This window comes from Manis pentadactyla, chromosome 1, assembly GCF_030020395.1.
Source record: "Manis pentadactyla isolate mManPen7 chromosome 1, mManPen7.hap1, whole genome shotgun sequence".
NCBI classification, from domain to species: domain Eukaryota; kingdom Metazoa; phylum Chordata; class Mammalia; order Pholidota; family Manidae; genus Manis; species Manis pentadactyla.
Window position 1 is genome coordinate 234,577,108 of NC_080019.1, and position 22,594 is coordinate 234,599,701.

Here is a 22,594-nt window from a genome sequence, read left to right on the forward strand (position 1 = left end):
CGGTCAACTGATTTTTGACACAGAATAGTCTTTTCAACAAAAGGTGCTGGACACCCATACACAAAAACAAAAAAGAAGAGAGCCTTGACCTTACATAAACATTTCTCAAAATAAACCATAGATCTAAATGCAAAATCATAAAACTTCTATGAGACACATGGGAGGAAAAAGTTTGTGGTCCTGGGTTAGGCAAAGAGTTCTGAGATACGATCCTAAAAGCACAATCCATATAAGAAAAACACTGATATACTGAAATTTATAAAAATTTTAAACTTTTGTTCTCTGAAAGACACTGCTTGCTAAATGAAAAGATAAGCTGAAGCCTGGGAGAAAATTCTTATAAATCACATATTCAACAAAGGACTTACAATCAGAACACACACAAAAAAATCCCTTTAAAACTCAACCATAAGAAAACAACTGAATTAAAAATAACATAAGTTTTGAATAATCACTTCACTAAAAGAAGATATAAAGATGGTAAATAAAACATTGTAAGATGCTCACCATCAATAATTACTAGGGAAATGGAAATTAAAATTGCAGTGATACACAACTGTACATCTACTAGAATGGTAAAACAAACGGAGATGCTATCAAACACGGGTGGGCGCAGGCAGCACCTGGGAGCCTCAGGCCACACTGCTGGGGCTTCAGCAGGGTGCAGCCGCTTTGGAAAACAACCTGATAGCTTCTTACCATGTTAAACACACCCAGCGTCCTGTTCCTAGGCATTACCCAAGAAAGATGAAGGTTTATACTCACACAAATACCTGTAAAGTAATGTTTCTCAGGAGCTTTTATCATAAACACCAAGAAGAGGAAAGAACCCAGTGTGCTTCAGTGGTGGATGGTGAACTGCCGCGGGGTTGCCAGCATTGAAAACCGACACCCACAGCACCTGCTGAGCCTCTCCTGGCAGGATGTTAAGTGAAAGTCTCAGAAGGCCACCCTCCACATGATGCCACTGCCACAACAATCCACCGTAGGCGCACCTAGAGCGATGGCGGACGGATCAGCGGCTGCCACAGGTCAGGGGCAGGGGGAGGGGGACCACCAAGGGGCAGCGAGCTGGAAGTTCTAGGCATTTAAAGTCTTGCTTGTGGTGGTGGTTACGTGACGGTGTTTGCCAAAATTCACAGAACTGTAAATCATAAAGAATGACTTTAACTCCTTGTCAATTTTAAAATAAATTAATAAAAAATCCAAGAAGTCTTGTTTGCCTGGTCTGCTCCTCACTGGTACAGTCACTCTGAGACCACGGGTTCATCCCAGCATCACAGGGCTGGAAGGGAGTGTAGTGGGAACTGGCACAGTGCACAAGCCAATTCAGAAATTTCCCCTAGAGGCCTTGTTGCAGCTTCTGTTTGACAACCGCCAGCAAAAAGGAATTTCCCATCTCCCAAAGCTGGCTGGCTTACAGGGGACAGTTCTTACAGCTAGGAAGTTATTTCTCTACTAGTTAAAATCTCTACCACTGACCCCTGTTGGCCCCAGGCCTGTTCCCTAGAGTGACAGACACAGAGGCACGCCCATCTCCCCTGCCTTAGGCCTGGCAGAAGAGCTGTACAGAGGGACGAAGCCGCTCAGTAAGAAGCCAGGGACTTAGGCCTCCTGGACACAGCCCTCCGTGCGGGAGTCTGTGAGGTTCTGAGCCATGCTGAGCCCTGAGAAATCCTCTGGCCTGGACTCTAGCCCTAGAAATGCCAGGACCGTACACTTAGGGACCCCTCAGAGAGCCAGGACAGCACGCTCCCAGGGCCCTTTCCGGAGTGAAGCTGGGATCATGTGGTCTTGGTCATTCTCTCCTTGATCAGAAAGTTCCTGTCATAGAATGTTCATTCCTTTCCCGATTGTTTTCTGGCCTCTAATTTCATGAGGAAAGCCCACAAGATCCACAAGCCAAGCAGGAAAATCCCTGAACAGGTTGCCCAGTGGCCAGCCTATAACCTATTCCCACTGGAACCACCGCCTGGCCGTCTGGGTCACCTGCCTGGGCAGAGGGGTCAATCACAGAGGAGCGCGCCCCGGACATGCCAGGTGCTGTCCTACCTGCTTGAAGTTGCCGTTTTTCCTCTGTTCCCAGTCCATCATGTCATGAAAGATGGGGATCATGATATTCCGCACCTCTGGCTGTGGGACCAGTGTCACGCCCAGAAAAGGGCCAATCATTCCCGGAATAAAATGGATCTTATGTTCACCTGAACAATGAAACCCAACAGATATTAGTTCACGCTTGCTTTGATCTTCCACGGCAGCTTCCCAGGTGGGGCCACAGAACATGCTTTGATCTGCACCAGACCCATATGAGAGGGAAGCAAACTCCCCCAAGGCTCCGCTCTTGGCTTTTTAGACTTCACAGCTATAACTGGCCCAGCCCAGTCAGAACAAACATTCAACAGGCACAAACTGCTTTTCTGAAGAACTCATTGGGGGGTTGGACAAACTATCTGAAAATCATTCTGAGGTGAAGGAGCAGAGCGGGCGTGACAGGAGGATTTCTGAGCACCCTGTGATAACTTCAGACCCTCTGCTCGCAGTGCTTATTCAGTGAGGAGAGTCCCTCTATTCCTGCTTACACACCGTGCAATACCCTGGGGTCTCCATCCACAGCCCAGAGGCATTCAAGTGACGAGGACACTCAGTCCCCGGTGCGGCCATTAGGGTCCGAAGCCACACGCTCCTCATTGCTGGTGCTCCTGTGTCCCGAGAGGCCCCCTCCCGAGTTAGCAGGAGCCTCCTGACAGCCTGACCCCGGCGGACTGGCTCAGAGAGCCTCTCTGTGGCCACTGCCCATACCGCCCCATGCCCACCCCGTGTCTTCCTGCCACGTGTCCAGTGTGCCTGCCCCGGTTCATGCCTCCAGGTCTCAGGGCAGCCTTTCCATAGAAGTGGGGAGGTGGGTGTCCCTGTGGTTGGCCTGCCACTGGGGCGTGTTCCAGAGGCCACGGCCAGTCTTGAGGACCGTGAGACAGGGCTCTCCTCCTTGCGATGGTGGAACAGAGTGAGCCACTCCCCAGAGCCCTGCTTTCAGTCCTTCAGGAACCGAGGAGAGAAAAACCGTGGGCCTGAGGGGTGGCTGTTACTGCCGGGTAAAGTCAGCTCTCCAGGGCTGGAGAATGCCATTTCCACCAAGAACAATGGGGAAGGAATGGCTTTATCAGACAAATTTAGCACCTCTTTTGAGTTCTTCCATTTGAAAGCCTACCTAAGGAGCAAATGTTAGCCCTGAGGCTGATTCCGCATATTCCAATTTTGGTATTCGGTACAGTTACTAGTCCCTTGTGTTCCTGGGAATTTCAGAGTCAACTTTAGGATAAAAATCTATCCAACTGTGCTGGCTGTGGGAGAAGGAGCACTGAAGCTGGGGAGCCTGCTGAGGAAAGCACCCCCTCATGGACGGAAGGCCCTGCGCCTGCTGGCAGGAAAGCTGCTGCCCGAGGGGTGGGGATTGGGCTGGTTAATAACCACTGGCCATTTTATGACCATCTTTCCTAAGGCTTCAGAGCCACTAGCTCGGATGAGAGCACGCTTCACTAGGAAGAGGAACTGCAGCTTCTCCGGCATCCTGGCAGGCCAGGTGCCAGAGGACAGCCCACCCAATCACCAGGGCAATCCAAGCATTCTACCAAAACAGTGATATTAGAGAAGCTGTCCAAAGAAAAGAAGCTAAAACCAGTCTCACCCAGGGCCCGCAACTGCCCCCTCCCATGCAATCTCCATGCACCTGGGGTCAGGAACCTGGGCTGCATGGGCCTGAGTACACATCACTAGAACAAGTACCTGCCCTTGCTCATGTGCTGAGAATCTCCAAGGTCTATTTTTTCTGAGCCTGCACTGTCCAGACTGGGACACAAAGAGCAGAGGATCTTGTAGGCCTGAGACTCCTGGGGCCCTCAGCTTCTTTCTCTCCTTTTCACTTTAGTTCTTAAAAAAGGGACTGTGTGCATGTATTAGTGAGGTCCCCTCTGTCAGCCTAACTCTCCCTGCCAGGGCTCTGTGCACACTGACAGGCCGCCCACCTGAGTGTTATGTTAAAGATAAGGAAGCTCTCTTGGGTCTGAATTCACATTTGTAAACCTGGCAGAAGTTACTAGTCTTGTCACTTCTTATTTGGCGATGTTAGGAGTGTTAGGTAGAAAGATAGACATGAGCAGCCAGGGGAGGGGGAGGTAAGGCTCAAGGAGAAACAGCCCCAACTCTGCCAGGTACGGGGTTCCAGGTGAAGGCACAGGCTTTGCCCAGAGATGACTTCCCTGTCTGTTGGGACTAGGCCAAACCCTTGCCAACCAGATCCCAACGCGGGCACAATTGAACAGAACTAACGGCCCGACCCAACCCTCATCACGGGAAACACCATGCGCACTGAGAGGGGCTGCGGTACAGATGGACGTGTCAGTCAAATGGCCCCCCTTGTCAGTCACAGAGGCGCCTCCTGGCCAGAACATACTACCAAGGCCTCCTGCCTAACGGATGGGGGCCTCTGCCTGGCATGACCCCGGCCTCCTCCTCCCATGGATTGTGTCCAGTCAAACCTTTCACTCTGCCTCGCTGTTGTGTCTCTGCCTTTCGATTCCTTGTTGCGGCGGGACAAGGACCTGGGAGAACAAACTCAGCCATATGTGGGAGGGAAATAGGGAGAAAAGACCTACCCAGATTCTGCCACATGCTGAACAGTTCGTAGGCCATCATCACACGCATGTCCCCATACCTGGAAATAGGAACACGGAGCTATTAGTGGGGGCAGGTTCAGGAAGACAGCTGCAGCCCCAGAGGGGCAGTTCTTCAGTACTCCCAGATGCCCTGAGAGGCTCGTGACTGAGTGCCCCACCCGCCCCCTTGGAGTCTATGTCCAGGAGAACCGCGAGCACTTCGGGAGGAGCCTCTCGTGGAGACACCCCTCCACACAGGCTTGAGGCAGGGGCTGAGGAAGAGGCACATGTCTTACTTATCTAGAATCTTCTTCCTCTTGGCTGAAGTGATGATTTCTAGCTGGAGGCTTGGCTGATTTATGAACAGAACTGCCAAGCTAAAATAAGAATTCCACACCTAGAGAGACAGAGAAAGAGGAAACATGTGACTGCCCGATTCTTACTCGTGCAAGGAGAGATTCTAAACATGTGCTTGTAGCATAGAATTCACTTTACAATTTTAAGAGCTTGACCCCCCCACCCCCGCCCCTTTTAAATACCTTTGCATTTCCCCCCTTTTCCCCCCTCCCCCCTTTCTTGACTCCTCTGAGGCCAACAGTGCTGATTCTGGACTAGAAAGCATACTCGGGATGTCTGGTTCTTTAACACCCCCAGCGGGGCAGCTCCTGGGTCCTACTCTAGTCATCATCAAGCTTGGAATGTATTTGATACTAAGAACATGTTAATAAAGCAAAACACCAGTGAGCTTGCCCCAGTCCCCAGCCACCCAGCTGACACTTAGCTGATTCCTTTTCAGATTCCTGACATGCAAAATCGTGAGCAAAATAAAATGGTTGTTTTAAGTGAAAAACAGAAACAGAAACAGGAACGGTAAGCTTGGCCTCTGGCTCCAGGGCTCTTACAGGGACAGGGAAGGATTTCCGGAGCGCCTACCTTGAAGTCAAAGTCTGTCTCTATGAAATTCTTGTGCAGTGCTGAGGACAGGTACTGGACAGTGGTGACTATAATACTGCAGAAAGGGGACAAGGTGTTGGCAGAGTTCAAAGACTAACAATGGCATCTGATAGCTTAGTACCACTTGTCTCTGGCCTGTGGGCAAACCTCCCTAGTACCATTTGCTGTCATGTAAGATGTGACATACAGGAGAGATGGCACAACCCCCCAAAAAACCAGTCTCAGAGAAATGCCCCACAGTTGGCGACACACAGCGCTGGTGAGCTCCAGAACTAAAGAGGGACAGGCAAGGAGGGGTTGGTTTCAGAGGGTCTGAAGTGCCCAGCAAAGGCACTTTGGTCTAACAGTCACCACCTGGGCTTTGGTGCCCAAGATGGGCAGGGGAAACTGCCTTAGGGAGGTGAGGGCGGCAGCAGAGGGGCTGACCGCTGACAGGCAAACACCGTGAAAGAAAAGCCCGCTCCCGCAGCGGGGGCCGAGGAACCAAAGCGCTCTGAGCAGAGCCAAGGGACAGAAACATGGGTGGCGAACCCACAAATGGAGGAAAGAGATGCAGCTTTGTTTATAACCATCCTTCCATTCTGTATAAATTGTTTGCAAAAAGACAAAGGGCCCTCTATAAAGTACAAAGTAAAAAGACCATGATACCTTGCCAACAGATCTAACATGAGTAATTCCACTACATTCTGCTAATGCCAACACAAGAGGCACATCACGGAGGAGACAGCAGCCACTGGGCAGAGGACAGGTGGCTTCTCCTGAGTGGAGTGAGGCTAGATGAGCTAGCACCTTACCATCCGCACCGTGTGTCTGGTTTGCCAATGAGAAACACAAGCTAGAAATAGGAATGGAGCAGGCAACTTGGGGTCAGCCTTAGAGAGAATGCTGTGGCCGGAGTCAGAAGTGGTCAGAGCTGCACAGCCAGGTTTCAGGTGGGTAATGAGCACCAGCCGTGGGAGGTGGGCAGGGTCTGGCTGACAACACAAATCAAATCAAGAGGCGGGCATGGCATACAGCCTGAAACTAGAGAGCAACAGAGGCCAGTGGGCCCCTGAACAGACCTTCCTTGAGGAGAAGCCTTCCCTGGGCACCATACACACGCCCCTGGGGTCCCGTTCTGCCCTTACCCTGGCATCAGCTGCTGGCACTCGGACTCCATGTCTGAACTATCTTTTGACTCTTTCTTCTCCTTGAACTTATGGTAGATGGTCAGCCCTATTGACTGTGCCTCCGAACACTTTTCACATTTACTCTCTCCTGCCTGTCCCCATGGCCTTGGCCCTGGCCCCTGTCTTGCTTTTTCTGTGTCACACACATACTCTCCTTAGTCTGAGAGCAGCTCTGTGCACGCGTGGATCTGTTCCACGATGCTTCCACACTTACTTGCTTGTGAGAAGTCTCATCACCATCCAGTCCCGAGGAAAGACACTCATCTTCATCAGGTTCCGGAACACACAGAAAATCTTCAGCAGGAATTCCTGATTCGAGGGGAAAATCTGACGTGAGACACACCACTACCACTGGGACATGCGTTTCCTCACCTGGGCTCTCCTGACCTCCAGACCAACCAGTGGGACAGACTCTGATTCCCTTTGTGAATTACTCTTCTCTTAGAGGGCTGCCTGACAGGGAGTTCTAGGCCCGCATAGGGCAAACGGGGCAGACCCAAGCGGGGCAGCACAGAGGCAGCTGTGTACTGTTCAGCCCAGTGCCTGAAGCCCACAGTGTCGGGGAAGCCAGAGTCCAGCAGAACCGGCATCCGGCTGGGCCCATGGGCCTCACTCTCTGGGGCGCGGCCCCTGGGCATGTGACTCTGGGAACCTGCTCTCTTGGATGCTGAGGACACACTGACAGGAGAAGTGCCTTGGGAAGGAGAGAGTGAGGACCTCCGTGAAAGCCGTGAGGACGGTGGCAGAGACAAGCTGGGTGGAGGCTTGCGACAATCCAGTGCTACTCAAGACAAACGGCTGGGCCTCAGTGCGACCGGCGGGCTTCGATGTGCCTTGACTTGCTTTGTTCCCTCCCCACTGCCCCCAAGGAAGTCCTGAAAACAAGTAGCTGCAGAACACAGCGGTGGTGAGAACCAGCGACCCAGCAGTCACTGGGAGGGACAAAGCGGTTTTGGAGCTCTTGAAAAAGCTCCATTGTTGGAGAATGGTTACTTTTGATCTACCTGGCAGAAGCCCAGGGAAGCCCCATTCAGAGGGCTCGCTTGCCCCGACAGCTCACTCCATGAGATAAGCCTATTCCTAGGGCATCTGCTGAAAAACATCAGCCATCATCATTCAGCATCACAGCTGCGTGAAGCAGCCATATCAGCCGGGGCGAACGACAATGGCCAAAACACTTGAAGGAAAAGTCTGGGGAATGAGGTATCCATGGGAATCTTTGAGAAACTCTGACATATTACTGGGAATCTAGAAGGCTGCACACATTCCCGGGAAAGCTCTGAGAAGCCCCATCTTTCACCTTGGCTGACTTGGAGACTCCATGCCAGCAGGGAGAGATGGCCCAGCAGGGCACTGAAGGCAAGGCCCTGACACACACGCAGGGACACTTAGGGAATGGTGGAAGACACTGATCTAAGGTGCGTAAGGAAATTTCTGTCTGCTTATCAGTTGATGACAAAGCTAACTGAATGAAAACTTCAGTGGCTGCACACAACAAAAAATGCAGATGTAAAGAATTAGTCCAGCAAAGCTGCTAAGCAAGCAAAAAGCAAACACACATGATCAGCAACAACACAACAAGGAGTGATGACAACAAACTCTGGGGACACTGGGCTGGGGGAAATCTGATTTCCAGAGTTGCCACATTATTTAAATTGTCTAGTTTTCAACCAAAAAAAAAATGGTAAGATGTGAAATTAAACAGGATAAGTATGGCCCATACACAGGAGAAATGACAATAGAAACTTTCCTTGAGGTGATCCAAGTACTGGGCTTGCTAGGAAAAGATGCTACATCAGCTGTTGTAAGTATGTTAAAAAAACTAAAGGAAAACATGCCTAAAGAATTGGGGGCAATTATAAACAATATGTCACCAGATGGAGAATATTTGAAAAGTAAATGGAAGTTCTTTAAAAAGCACCAAATAGAAACTCTAGACTTGAAAAGTACCATAACAGAAATGAAAATTTCACTGAAGGGGATTAGCGGCAGGTTTGAACTGAAAGAAAGAAAGAATCACTGAATTTAAAGATAGGGCAACTGAGATTACCCAGAGGAACAGGAAGAAAAAGTGAAGAAAAATGACCAGAGCCTCACAGACCCGCGGGACACCACTGAGTGCACAAACACACAAACGACAGGGCTGTCAGAAAGGGAGCAGCGAGGAAGAGGAAGACATATTGGAGAGATATTGGCAAAAACTCTCCAAATTTGATGGAAAAAACCCTTTAATCTGTACATCCAAGCAGCTCAATGAATTCCTAATAGGATAAAACCAAACAGCTATACATACAGACACATCACAGTCAAGCTGTCAAATGCCAGAAACGAAGACAGAATCTTGAAGGCAACAAGATAAAGACAACTCACCCCGTACAAACGGTTCTCAGTAAGATTAACAGGGGCCCTGACCAGCAGGGAGGGTGGAGGCCGGAAGGCAGTGGGATGACTTATTCAAAGCACTTAAAGAATGTCAACCAAGAATCCTAAATCTAGCAAAACTGCATTCAAAAGTAAAGAAGAAATTAAGATATTCCCAGATAAAAAAAGAGACTTTATTACTAGTAGAGCTGCCCTACAAGAAATATACTAAGGGGAGTCTCTCAGACTTCAATAAAAGGACACTAGACAGTAATGTGAATCCATGTGAAGAAATGAATGTGAGGAAAGACGACTATCAAGACATAAAAGGCTGTCTATGTGTTTGACTCCTCTATCTCCTGTTTGATTTGCCAGACAACTGTATAAAGCTGTAGTTTTAAAACAGCGTTAAGATTACAAGGTATGAAGGTGTGATTTACATGACAGCAATCGCACAAAGGGGGAAGGGATGGAGCTCTACTGGAGTAAAGTTTTTGTATGCTATTAAAACCAAACTGGTATTAATCCAAATTAGACTGTTTTAAGTCAAGATGTTAATTGTGATTCCCAGGGCAACTACTAAGAAAATAACTTAAAAAACATACTAAAGGAAATAATGAGGAAATTAAAATCGCACACTAAAAATATTTAACATAAAAGAAGGCATAAATGGAGGACGAGAGGCACAAAGAAGACAAGGCAGATATGAATCAAATAGCAAAATTGGCAAATCTTTAGCTAAATTGACCATAAAATAAAAAAGAGAGACTTGAATTACTAAAATTAGGGATGAAAGAAAGAAAGAACTGATGTTACAGAACTAGAAAAGGTTATAAGGGACACTATGAACAAATGCATGCCAACAAATTATATAACCTTGATGAAATGGAAAAATTTCTAGAAAGATACAAACTTAAAATTCTTTTAAGAAGAAACAGAAAATCTGAACAGATGTTATCGTAAGTGAAGAGATCAAACAGTAATTAAAAAGCTTCACACAAAGCCGAGGACAGGACCAGACGGCTTCACTGGGGGTCATTCTTGCTATGGTATGAGGCAGGGGTGTGATTTCATTCTTTTGCTCATAGGTACCAAGTTGTCCCAGCACCGTTTGTCAAAAAAACTCTTTCCTCATTGTTTTGGCACCATTACTGAAAATCAAATGACCATAAATATAAAGGTTTATTTCTGTACTTTCAATCCAATTCTATTGATTTATATGCCTATCTCGATTACTGTTATTTTGTTGTAAGTTTTTAAATTGGGAAGTCTGAATCCTCCAGTATTTTTTTCTTTTTTGAGAGTGTTTAGCTCTTCTGAATCCCTTGCATTTCCATATGAATTATGGATCAGATTAGCAATCTCTGCAAAAAGGCAGCTGAAACTTTGACAGGTCACGTATCCAGCCTGTCGATCACTGTGAGGTGCTGTCATCCTAAAGATATTAAAATATTTCAGTCCAGGAACACAGGGTGTCTTTCTACTTATTTAGCTCTTTCATTTCTTTCCCTAATTATTTTATTCATTTTGATGCTATTGTAAGTGGAACTGGTTTTTAATTTCAATTGTGGACCGTTCGTTGCTAGTGTAAAGAATAGAACTGATTTTTGTATATTGATCATGTATCTGGCTACCTTGCTGAACTTGTTCGTTGCTTCTGAGCATTTTGTGGATGCCTCTGGGCTTGCTGTGTACAAGATCATGTCATCTGAGAAAGAGACGGTTCACTTCTCCCTTCCTGGTCTAGGGGCCTGCTACTTGGCCTCTGTGCTTTACTGCCCCAGCTAGAGCCTTCAGGGTGATGAATACTAGTGGCCAGAACAGTCCTCCTCCTCCTGTCCCTGATCGTCAGAGGAAAGCATTCAATAGAACGTTTTCAAAGAAGTAGTTCCCTTCTATTTTTACTTTGTTGAATGATTTTATCATGAAAGGTTGATGGATTTTTTAAAAATGTTTTTTTCCTACACCTATTAGCATGATCATATTTTTGTCCTTCATTCTGTTTAATGGTGTATTACACTGATTGGTTGTCATGTTAAACCAAACCTTGCATTTCTAGCATAAATCCTGTTTGATCATGGTGTATAATTCTCTTGAAACATTGCTGGGTTCAGTTTGCTAGTATTTTGCTGAAGATTTTTGCATTTATAGTTATAGCAAATATTGGTCTATAGTTTGCTTTTCTTACGAGGTTTTTGCTGGTTTTCCATATAAGGGTAATAAGGACCTCATAAAATAAGCTGGGGAATATTCCCTCCTCTTCTATCTTTTGGAAGAATTTGTAAAGGATTGGTATTAATTCTTATTTACAAATTTGGTAGAATTTACCAATTAACCGTGTGACCTGTGCTTTTCTTTGCAGGAAGTTGTAAATTATTACTGAATGATCTTGTTACTTGTGATTAAGTCTTTTAAGATGGATATAATCAAAGAGACACTGAATTACAGAGTTTAAAAGCATGAATTTTATGAATTATCTCTCAATAATGTGATAAAAAGAGAACACCTATACAGAACTCCGTATCAATATGAGGGCCATGGACGTGTTCCCTGAGCTCCGTTTCTCCTCAATTCCTTGAAAATGGCAGTCAAGGAACAAAAATACACATGCTCACAGAGACAAAGAGAACAAGAGAGAACAGTGATGAAGAGGCCAACAGTTTGAAAGCTTTCTTGGTAACGGACGCAGTGTGCCCAGGAACGCCAACAACCAAGGTCTTTTGGAAGTGGCAGGGGTGGGGTCCCAGACGCCCAGAAACTGTAGGCATCACCAGGCACCTCTGTGGGGTGGAGGGTGAGGGTCAGAAACAGGAAGACTGGGCTCCCAACATCCTTCCGCCATCCATGATGCTAAATGAGCAGCCTTCCCCTGCCCTGCCGAAAGGTTGGGCTGCTCCCTGGCACAGCTGGTCACCCAGGGTCTGTCCTCAGGACACAGCTCTGAGGTGTGGCTGGCTGGGGGGCCAAGAAGAAAACAGGCAAGGATGGGAAGTTTCCCTGCTGAGCTGGAAGACTCCTGCCCCTCCGCCGTTCAGATCCCCAAATACCCGCAGGTCAGTCCATCCCCAGGAGGGACAGAGGATTCCTCTCTCAGGAAGTGGACAAGAGAGAAGGCCAGTGGATGCAGGAGTAGAGGCACGCCGAGACCCACGGCCAGACCTCCTCCGTCACCCTCAGGGAGCCTGCCGGGCCCAGCCCCGCACTCGGGCAGAGCTGCTCCTCGGCACCAGCGCACCTCACTGCTGGACACACGCTGACATCCAGGGGTCTCCACATAGGAGAGAAGAGTCTGTCTCTGACGGGAAAGACAGAGACTGAAACAAAAACAGGGCAAGTCTCCAGAAAATAAAGTGACCTGGAAGTATCTCACAGACATGACCCTGGGGAAAGTCAGAGGAAGAGGTGTATGGCGGAGACGGCAGAGGGAGTACGAACCCCGGCCAGACGGGAAAACCAGAAGAAAAAAACACACGAAAGATGATTAATTCTAGGAAAAACAAAAAGTTGCACCAGAAAGGAGGTGCGATGGTACAGCTCTGGGCTCGCCACAGGGCTGGCCCGGGTGTGATGAAGAGGGCCCATCATCAGCCTAAAGTGTGCGTCACGGTGCTGGAGATGTCAGAGGGAAGACAGGAACGACTCAGGGGAGCCACTGGTGTTCCGGCTCAGGTCACGCCAAGCTTTCTGATATGCTTTGGTTTTTAGGATTATGTATATTTATTACTGTGGTTAAGATTTAAAGTTAAGACAATGATGCTAGCCTGAGCTTCTGACTGAGAATCAGTATCTCTCTCTCTCTCACACACACACATAGAGCACGAAAATGATCTAGGATAGGCAAGACCGAATTTTCAGGCTCCGCACCCTGGCTTAAGCACTGCTTGACCTGGATGTGAGTCTGTGGCCTGGCTAACTTAAAGCTCACTTCAAGGACTGTCAAGTTCATCCCTCCGAGAAGACAGGCTGGCCTCACTGCGTGAGTTAATGACAACCGTCTGCAGAGAGCCCTGTCTGTGGAAAGGCAGATAGGATCAGATACCAGAAAGTGACAGCTGACACGTGTTAACTGATACAATATGATTAATAAAAATCACACAAATAAAAGAGGATAATACCTTACTATAAAATGCAAGTGCCTGGCTCTGAGTGGAGGCAGAGGTTAGCCCTAAAGTTTGCAACAGTTCCTGTATCCAGGGATGAAGTGACTAGCATGTTCTAAGATGGGTAAAAGACACACGCCCCAGGGGTCTGTCGGCAGCTGACACCTCAAGCCCGGGGCTGCTCTGCTGCTGCCTGCATCATGCACTATCTACCCCTCAGTGCTCCAGACCCAGACTGGCAGCCAGTGGGCACTGCTCACGTTTGCTCTTTATAGGTGTCTTCCAGAAACACATTTTAATGAAGAAAGTTGTCACTATTATTATTATTGTTGGTATTAAATAGTGAAACCTGGTTTGCAGGGGAAAAAAACCTGGATTGCTGAGTTCAAAAGGGAGGAGCTGGGGTTTGCTGACCACCAGCGTGGCCCACAGTAGCCTCCCCACAGAGGCACAGGGTCATAGGGGGGTTCTCAGTCAGGGAAAAGCAGCTAACATTACCGGGGTCTGGCTGCATGGGTACACGGCTGGCTTTTAGTTTCTGGAAGCCATACATTCAGCTGAAGAGCGGGCTGGCAGAGCCTTCATCCTGGGCAGCACTGGTCACTTGCGCTCGGCCCCTGGCAGCGGGAAAGCCCCTGAGCAGCCTTAGCCGCAGGCTTCCTTCCTTGGGTGAAAGGTCAGTGCCTGGCTGCCTACCTTGAGTTCATCTTTGCTCTGGAAGTTGTCCAGGAGGTGCTGGTAATGGGTGTCACACATCTGGCGGAGCAGCGAGAGAAGGCAGGACACATACTCACCCTAGGGAGCGACCCAAAAAACACTTAGCATGGCCAGCCTCAAGGGCTGTGTTCCCTCAAACCACAGAAGGCAAGGAGAGAAGGAAGGGTCTGAGATGGCCCCACGATCATGAGAGGGAAGGTGACAGCTCTGTCCCTGAAACTGAGTTTTCTGTTCTGCTAAGGGAGGCCTCGGGCTCTGCAGCACGGGGCTGATTGGAAACCCTAACCTGTAACAAAGAGGTGTTGTAAAGTGAGAAAGATAGTCTCACTAGCACCCCACTTTTTTCTGGGAAACTTCTGGCTACAGCCCTTTGTCAGCATGTTACCAGGGCACCTTACCCAAGTCTGGGGGGTGCTACTTGGAACGGGACATTTGGACTTCTCTGGACAGACTGAGATTCTGCCCGTCCTGCCAGGCCAGTGCAGCCCTTTTCCAGGGACCCCTGTGAGAACTCCCGGGGTTCACATGTGGTCACTGTCTGGAAAGCAAAGGCGTCAAAACCGACCTTTATGAGAAGATGAGCTATGAGCTTTAAGACAAGTGAAGATTTAAGGATTAAAAAATGAGACTTTAAAATTTCTTCAAGTTCCAACTGGGGTACTTGGAAAACCCTGCTTTAAGGACCCCAGGGACTTCCGCCACCTCACAGCGATTTCTGGCGTGGAACAGCCACATGTGGCCTCCTCTGAGAAGGCTGCCTCCTCAGCAGGATGAAGGGAAATTACCCAGATGATTTTCAACTGTTCTTAAACTCATGGGAATTTGACAACAGTTTTTCAGTCTCTCAAATCCTTTTGAGACCTGTTATTATACACATATGTATGAAAAAAATATATACGTACATGACCTGAAAGTGAGCATATGCCATAATTCACAGATTTGTTGTGAGGATCAGATGAATTAATGTATGGAAGTGTTTAAGAAAGTCCAGTACATGAAGAAGTACTCAATCAATTGTACTTATCATCACCTTCATTAAATCTATTAAAACGAATCACTTCATTATTAGCATCACTAAACAAGTTAATAGTTGTTAGGTACGTAAAGCAGGGTCCTGCCCAGGTAAACAGTGTCGCTGCTGGTCGGAGGGGCTGCAGGGCCGCCAGGCCTGTGTTTCACCCCCGGGGCGCTGCATTCTCCCCAAGCCCACTGCTCCTGAGGGCAGGCCAGCTCCCTGCCCACCACCAAGCGGGCTGGGCCTCGGCTTGCTCCAATAGAGGGGTTTCTTCAAAGAGCTCATTGCAGTCTCCCACCTGCCCCCTGGAAGATTCCAAGCGATCTGTTTAGCATGTTCCAACATCAGGCCTAAGCAGTCCACTCGGGACAGGAGGGGGGCCCTGGGGGCTGCCTCTCAGCCCACCTGAGAGGCTTTCCCAGCCTGACTCTCTTCTGATTGGATCAGAAATGCCAGTGCAATTCCACCTCATCACATTTTCCCTGATGCTAGACATTTAGATACAAACATTGTGGACAAAAGCAACCCCTTTGTAGATACAAGCAAATATTATGAAAAATGACACATATCACTTAGGGAGCCTGTTCCCGGAAGGAACAGCCTGTTTTCACCTTCCACACTTCCAGCATCTCCCTGCATCTCTGCTTCAGCCCACAGTGTAGAAGATGACTCGGCTCAGAATCAGAAGAGGACAAGACTATTCCCTGAACTTCCTCTCCAGTGAACAGCTGGGGTTCAAGCCCAGAGCTTCCAGGGAAGGGGAGGGCAGTCAGACTGGAGGCAGGGAAAGGGTGGCATGCTGACGACCATGCAGGAAGGGAGGCTGAAATGAATGGTGGTGGGGTTTGGCATGGAGGAGCCCCAGGTTAGAAAAGAAAGCAAGAAAACCTGAACGTTAGTTACTAACAGTGATCTCGGCTGTGCACTGCGGGCACCGCTGCCCTCTTACCGCCTCCTGAGCGTGCGATTTGCTCATGATGGTGAGCAGAGTCTGCAAGAGCACGTCCAGGAGGCTCTCCACCATCATTTCTACCTCCTCCATGACATCTGCCTCCTGGAGCGAGCAGCGAGAGAGCACATGTTAGCAGAGGCCAGGCCCCAGGAGCCGGCAGTATTTAGGGTAAGCACGGCGGGCGTGGGTGCTTGGCCTCCGAGCGTGCAGTGTCACGGAACAGGGACGAGGGCTCTGCAAAGAGGTGTCACACCCCCACTGCTGCTGCCCTGGCACGCTGGCTGGGGCCTCCCCCAAAACCAGCACCACCCTGACACCCGCAGTTCTAAATCTTGGGTAGAGGCACTAATTTCAACAAAGAGGGAAGAAGCGAAGGTTCTAGTTAAATATTTTCTTTGATTTCCCTAGAAAGTCAGGAGAAAGCATAACTCAGCTGACAAACTCAGAGAAAATGGTCAAGTGTCCACACCAGGAAGTGAGGGGGCGGCTCCTGCACTGACACTGATACACAGGGAGCTTCTCAGTCTCTGAGGACGGGTTTTGCCTCGGGTGACCTGAGCCAGGCCAGGTACTCAGGCTTGTGTTCCCCACCCTCCCGGGGGGCTCTAGTCTCAGGGTGTCTTTCCTGGGCAGCCTCACAAGAAGAATGGAACAGGCCTCCTCAGTGAGGCCTGCCTCCCAGCCCCGGGCTCTGTATTCAGGAGGAGCCTGTGCGGTCCTTGCACAAACCTCTCAGTCCGATCCCAAATCCTGTCACTGGGTTTTAGTGATCTTGCAAAGGGACTCCCATTGCCCCTTCTCCAAGCTCCTTGTATTATTACTGGTCCAAATGTCCACTTGCCATCCACCCATCAACCCACCACCTGTTAAGCATTTACCATGTGCCAGTCCTGTTTGGGCTCCTGAGTGCATAGGTGAGCACGATGGCATTCCTCTTCTCACGGAGCTCACATTGCCCCCACCCCCTCCCCGCCCGGTCCATATAATCACACGCTGTCTGCGGAAGAATCTGAGCGGCTCTCAGGGCGGAAGGCATCACCTCCGTCTGCCGAACTGATGGTGGCGCTCTGCCCTGTGGCGTCTCTTGGCTCCCTAAGCAGCAGCTAACCTGCACCCATCTGTGTGGCCCCACAGATACCCCAGATGGGCTCCTTCAGGCTACCTGTTCCCAGGCACTCCACTCCTCCCCTCCCGTCCTCCCCCCTTCAGCAGCCAGCCTCCTGCCCCACCCCCCCGTGTGGCCTGGCTCACTAGCAGCCCCTCTGTGCCACAGCTGCCTGGAGAGGCCGGTGGGAAGGGGCGCCACCAAGCCCCGGCTGGCGCTGCCAGCAAGCAGGGCCACCCCCACCGTCGCAGTCACTGACAAGCTGGGCCCTGCCGCCAGATGGCACTTAAGTCTGGACACCAGAGCACCCCGCATGGTCCCAGCAGCCTTCTCAAGCCAAGCGTGCTCCTCCTTGTCGGCCCCTCTCCTGCTCCCCAGGGCCAGCCTGACCCTGTATGTTATCCCCTGGCTACTGGCCTTCATTTTAAATGCACTCGAAATTTACTCTCCAGAAACCTTATCTCAGCTTAATAAGGTGGTATAATAAAAAACTCATTCTTGTCCTTAATTTCTTTTTTTATACTTTCCCATACTTTCCAAATTTTCTCTAAGAAATATGCATTTCTTCTGTTACCAAAATCATATAAAATAAAAATAAGTTCCTACCCTTATCCACCTGATACATGTCTTTCCTTCCCTCCCCTCCCATCACAGACCTCTTTTGAAAAGAAAAACAGAGGAATGAAAACAGGCAAAATCATTCATAGTTGACACCTCACCCTAAAATACAATTCTGCCGTCCCAGGAGGCTCAGAGCGCTTGCGGGCAACAGTGGTCGTCGCACGCCCTGGCCTTGGCATGGCACAGCATGTCGTATGGTGGGGGGGGCATCATGCTGCCAGGAAGGCCACAGAGAAGTCTGAATGAGCGAGACACCCCCCATCTGGCCTGCCCCGCTGTGCTGGTGCCTGAGGGTCCTCAGAACACTCCCGGGAATGCAGAATTGATACCTTTAGACAGAAACAGAGCCTGGCACAGGACCAGGCTTTCGGAAGCTACAGACACCTACATTCCTGGGTGGACTGATGGTGGCACAACTTGTTAAAACAGCAAGGCTGTGCTGTGCCGATGAGCCTGCTGGATACACACAGGCCTCCATCCTCTTGGGCACCTTCTGTTACTGATGAACGCTGTTCTGACTGAGAAACATGCAAGTGATCTGGGTTGATCTGCCCCTGGCTAAAGTGATACGAGGCTGGGCAGAGCTGGTGGGGGGTGGACGCAGGGCTGCTACCAGAGAACTGGTCTTGACGATGGAGAAGATGCTGCCAAGAATCCCTGAGCAGATGAGCAGCTCCTTCTGCTGCCTCAGGTGAAGGTGAATATGATGGAGAACCACAGGAAGCAGGATGCGGCGGGATTCTGGGAAAGAGAACACAGGTGAGGAAGGCCTTCCGGGGAGAACAGCTGCCTCGGGAAGCCAGCAGCACGGTGGGGCTTGCTCGTCTCTAAGTAGGAGGGCTGGGACTGGAGCCAAGCTGGCGGTCAGACCCTCCCTGATGGGGGCCTAAAAGCCCACTTCCAGGACATACAAGCCATCCTACCACATTACCCTTCCATCTGTCTTCCCTCCTGTCTCATTTCGAGCCTTTGTATCTATGGCATTTTGAGTAAGATCAAGGAATGTTTAGGGGATTGCTTCCAAAGGAAATCACTTTAATGACTAGACTCCAAATTAACAGCATAGCTTACAGTGAAAACCCCACTTAGATGACACATCTAGTTCTATGAACCACACCCACTGAGCCTGCAGACTTGGTATGGGTGACAGATGGTCCCTCCTCACGGCACCCTGGCTAGGCGGCCTGGCACTTCTCCTCCTCTGAGTGCTGACTCCGTGACAGCTGTTAGGTCAGGCCTGCCAGCTTTCCCCATCAGGCCTGTGGGACACAACGTGTGTCCACAGCCATTAATGGAATGGAAGTCTGACTTTTGTCTTGACCTAAACCTTTGATAATTAGCTAGCCTGTATTGCTAATCCTACTTGTCTTTTCTCCTCAGTGCCATCTGAGTGGCATTTTCATCAGCAGATGACTATATTTAGAGCCTTGAACTTAGAAAGGCCGAATCCTAGCTCAAGCTCCTTCACTAACTCACCCTAAGGCCTTAGGCAAGGCGACTCCTCTTATGGGTTTGGTCTTTTTCCACCTGTAGAATGAGGTGCCAATGGCCTTGTCTACATTTCCTCCACAGGTGTGGCGAGAAGACAAGGGAAATACAAGTGTGAATGTGTTTCTGTGCCCTGCACTGCTCTGTGGCCAGGGAGTGGTGACCCGGCAGTGTACCACCATACCTGGCACAATGATGCAGTCAGATCACCAGTGACACAAACAAGCCATGGCATTTTGGACTTATTGTTCATATTTGACTAGAGTTAAGTGCTCCAGGTAAAATTCAAGAAGAAAATCTTTTTCAGCTGAAGACAAATTACATGACATAAAGAGATTTTGGGACTGTCTTGTCAAATAGGTAAAATATGTTAAAATAAAATGGAATGACAGCTAATAATATATTTATTTAAAGGGATGCTTGGGCAAGAGAGAAGTTCATAATATATTTTGCAAACCAGAATACCAACACAGCAGGATTTAAAACAACCAGAAGCTGCCTGCAGACAGGACAGCAGTTTGTTACTGGACCCTGCTGAAGAAGAGACCCAAACTGGTGTGTTCCGGGAACACGGGTGTTGGTAAAAGCCTCCTGCTTCGGGGAAGAGGCTGCAACTCAGGCATTCAGTGAAAAGCAGGGGATGGCTTGTCATCTCAAAATCTAATTCCATAGCTCCACTGCCACAGAAGGTTTAAGAACAGTTTTTCTTTTTATGTGATCACAGGAAGCAGCAAGTACACACAAAAACTAGAAATAAAGCACAGTCTTGAGGACAGTCTGCTGTCCCCATTCCCATACATTCAGAAACCATCTTCTCTAAGCAGTGCACAAGGTGAGTGTGTGCAGCCGCCTGAGTGTCACTGTGTCTAAACCACCGACAGCTTCAGTCCAGGAACCAGTGAGGACAGGAGTGTCTGCACGGTTGCTGGTGGAGAAAAGCTGGCTGTGCTGGCGGCAGCTTCACCATCAGCAACACTGGCAGAATGGAGTTAAAGGGAACACATACTTAGTATTGCAAATGCACAAAGCACCAGACCAATAAATTATTGTTCTTGGATTTTCAAAGTCAAACTTTAAGAATCTTACTACCAAAGATTGTAGTAATTGTTCTGCTAGCGTTTGAGGCTTATTCCTGTGCCCTGTAAGTTTACTCTGGGACAGGGACATTCTGCGTAGAGGATCAGGCTCATACTGATCTTAGCACTTGGCCATGGAGTACGTGGTGCCCCTGCCAGGCTGATCACTCCCACTGTGGTTTCACCTGTGAACCTGCTGCTTCTCTCTGAAAGGCAGCCTGGACGGCTGATGGACTGCTTTGGGCCGTCCTGACCTCTTGGGGAGTGAGGAGAGCCCCCTGTCCATTTCTTTGCCTAATCTTTAGAGGCTCCTTCAAAGAGAGGAAAAGAAATCTGACTGGGGAGGCCAGGAGCCGAGAAAGCACAGTGGGTCCCCAGAGCCCCCGTTCAGGGTCTCCCGTGTTGCCCTGGCCTTCCCTCTTCCCCTTGGGCTAGGTGGTTCCCTCTTGCTCTCCCCTTTTCCCTCTGCTTTCCTATCCTGTGGGCGTGGCAGGCCCCATTCTTGGCGGCTGGCTAGACTTGTGGGCCTGGAGCCTGTTCTGCAGGCCACCTGCATGGTGCCCACAGTGTGGGTCCTTAGCGATAAACTGTGAGCCTGGCAGGAGGCCTAGGGCTTGGCTGCATTTACCAAAAGCTGCATTTTAAGGGCCAGTGGTTCTTGCATGATGGTTGGTAAAACTGACCCTTGATTATCACTGGGTTCACACCTGGGAAAGGAGGAAAGGTGAGTCTATGTCCTGCCTGATGTACCTGAGAAGGAAAAGAGGCGGCTGTCCACGGTCCTGGCAATGGACTGCAGCTTCACCACGTCCATCGACTGCCCGATGTGCACAGTGCTGGGCATGCTCCCCAGGGTCCCTCTCACAAACTCAGCCACCTCCTGCACGGTGAACATCTGCAGCAGCTCGTCAAAGATGGCTGGGAAGGAGCTGAGGAGTGCGGCCTGCAAAGAAGGGAGGCTGCGTCAGCTCGGAGTGGGGGTGTCTACTGTGCGTGCCCCATGGCACGAAGTGGCAAGCAGCTGACAAGGCACTACAGTGCCCTGCCCCCGGGGGGGCTCTGCCCGGTCTGGGCCTCCAGCCACCCTCGCAGCACTCTCAGGGCAAGAAGCAAGGGGGACCAAAAAGGAAACCAGAGCAAGAGAGTTTGCGGGGCCTGGCCGCCTGAGACTTTCATAACTTGCTGAGGTGTCTGCTGGCGAGAGAAGGGGATATAAAGAGGAATCAGCACAACATGGCTGAGCATCCATAGTTGCTTTGCTCATGACATCAATTTAAACTTTTTGTCTGTCTCTATGATGAGGCTCTGGACTTCCCAGTTGTGGTCCCAAATTCAAGCCAGGGTCCCTGAAGGAAAGGGTGGCAGGGAGAACTGTGCTCCTCCGGGCAGCTCTGGCTCACCCTGCTCACGGGCCTGCGGCCGGCGATCCAGCCCCAAAGGCTGGACCATTTCCCAGGATAGACACAGTTAATTTGAAACCATGAAATCTGAAGACTCTGTAGATTCTTCCCTTCATATATGATGCCCAGTGGCCCCAGAAGCAAATCCATAAGGATGGGAGAACGTGCGGATTTAGCCGTGAACTCCTGGGGACTGTGGGTGCCAGCAGAGGTCAGGGACCTCGATGGTCTGGGCAAGAGGGGTGTGTGTGTCTGCAGACTCCCCCACTAGGATATCGGCTCTGGGAGACACGTGAGGTGTCCTCGTAGGACAGTCTGATAATGGTTCCAGAGCCTTTGGGAGGCACGGCAGTACAGGAGCAAGAGAATGGGTTTTAGAATGAGACAGATTTGAGTTCACATCCCAGCTTTACCACTTTTTTGCCACATAACCTTGGATAAGTTACTGCCTAATCCTCAGTTTTCTCACCTAAAAAATGGAGATGCTGCTATTACTTATCTCCTGGTATTGGCACAAGGAAGAAAATTAGGTGCATAAGTTAGTCTCCAGGAGAGGGCCTGGCACACAGCAGGCCCTGATCAATGCTGGTGGTCATTCTCTCTCGTCTCCATGGGAGAGGCAGGAAGGGGGCTCTTTACACTTTTCAGCCCTCATATACCAATACCTCAGGACTTACTCGGGGCAAGGGGGTGTCACCCTGCCAAGTGAGCACCCTCTTCCGAGGGAGGCAGGGGGCGGGCACTGGTCTGGAGTGGGAATTCACGTCTTGGGAGGTCTATCCTGCTGCGTCTGCACCCACGCTGGCCAAGCACAGGGCTTGTGTGAATCCTACCAGCAGGCTCTAACTTCCTGGGACATCAAGGACTTTGTTGTACTGTGATTAAAACCAGCACGAAACATATTCTCATTAGCAGCTGGATCCACAAGAAAGGGGGCAGCAGGCCCTACATAACCGGCAGTGAGTGGGGCTGGTCTGCCCTACC

The 22,594-nt window shown here is 49.7% G+C and overlaps 1 protein-coding gene across 7 annotated transcripts in view; it reads right to left on the reverse strand.

Annotated features, from left to right (window-relative positions):
* DOCK3 (dedicator of cytokinesis 3) overlaps positions 1–22,594 on the reverse strand; it is a 347,773-nt gene that overhangs the window by 36,907 nt on the left and 288,272 nt on the right. For 6 of the 7 annotated variants that reach the window (XM_057487065.1, XM_057487062.1, XM_057487078.1 and 3 more), the window contains exons 24-32: positions 20,961–21,153; positions 18,260–18,387; positions 15,876–16,022; positions 13,933–14,031; positions 6,990–7,084; positions 5,586–5,661; positions 4,949–5,049; positions 4,653–4,711; positions 2,053–2,201 (exon numbers count right to left, since the gene is read on the reverse strand). In XM_057487065.1, the coding sequence (XP_057343048.1) occupies positions 2,053–2,201; positions 4,653–4,711; positions 4,949–5,049; positions 5,586–5,661; positions 6,990–7,084; positions 13,933–14,031; positions 15,876–16,022; positions 18,260–18,387; positions 20,961–21,153 (1,047 nt within the window). The remainder of the gene's footprint in view (positions 1–2,052; positions 2,202–4,652; positions 4,712–4,948; positions 5,050–5,585; positions 5,662–6,989; positions 7,085–13,932; positions 14,032–15,875; positions 16,023–18,259; positions 18,388–20,960; positions 21,154–22,594) is intronic. The other variant, XM_057487070.1, reaches the window with a different exon arrangement.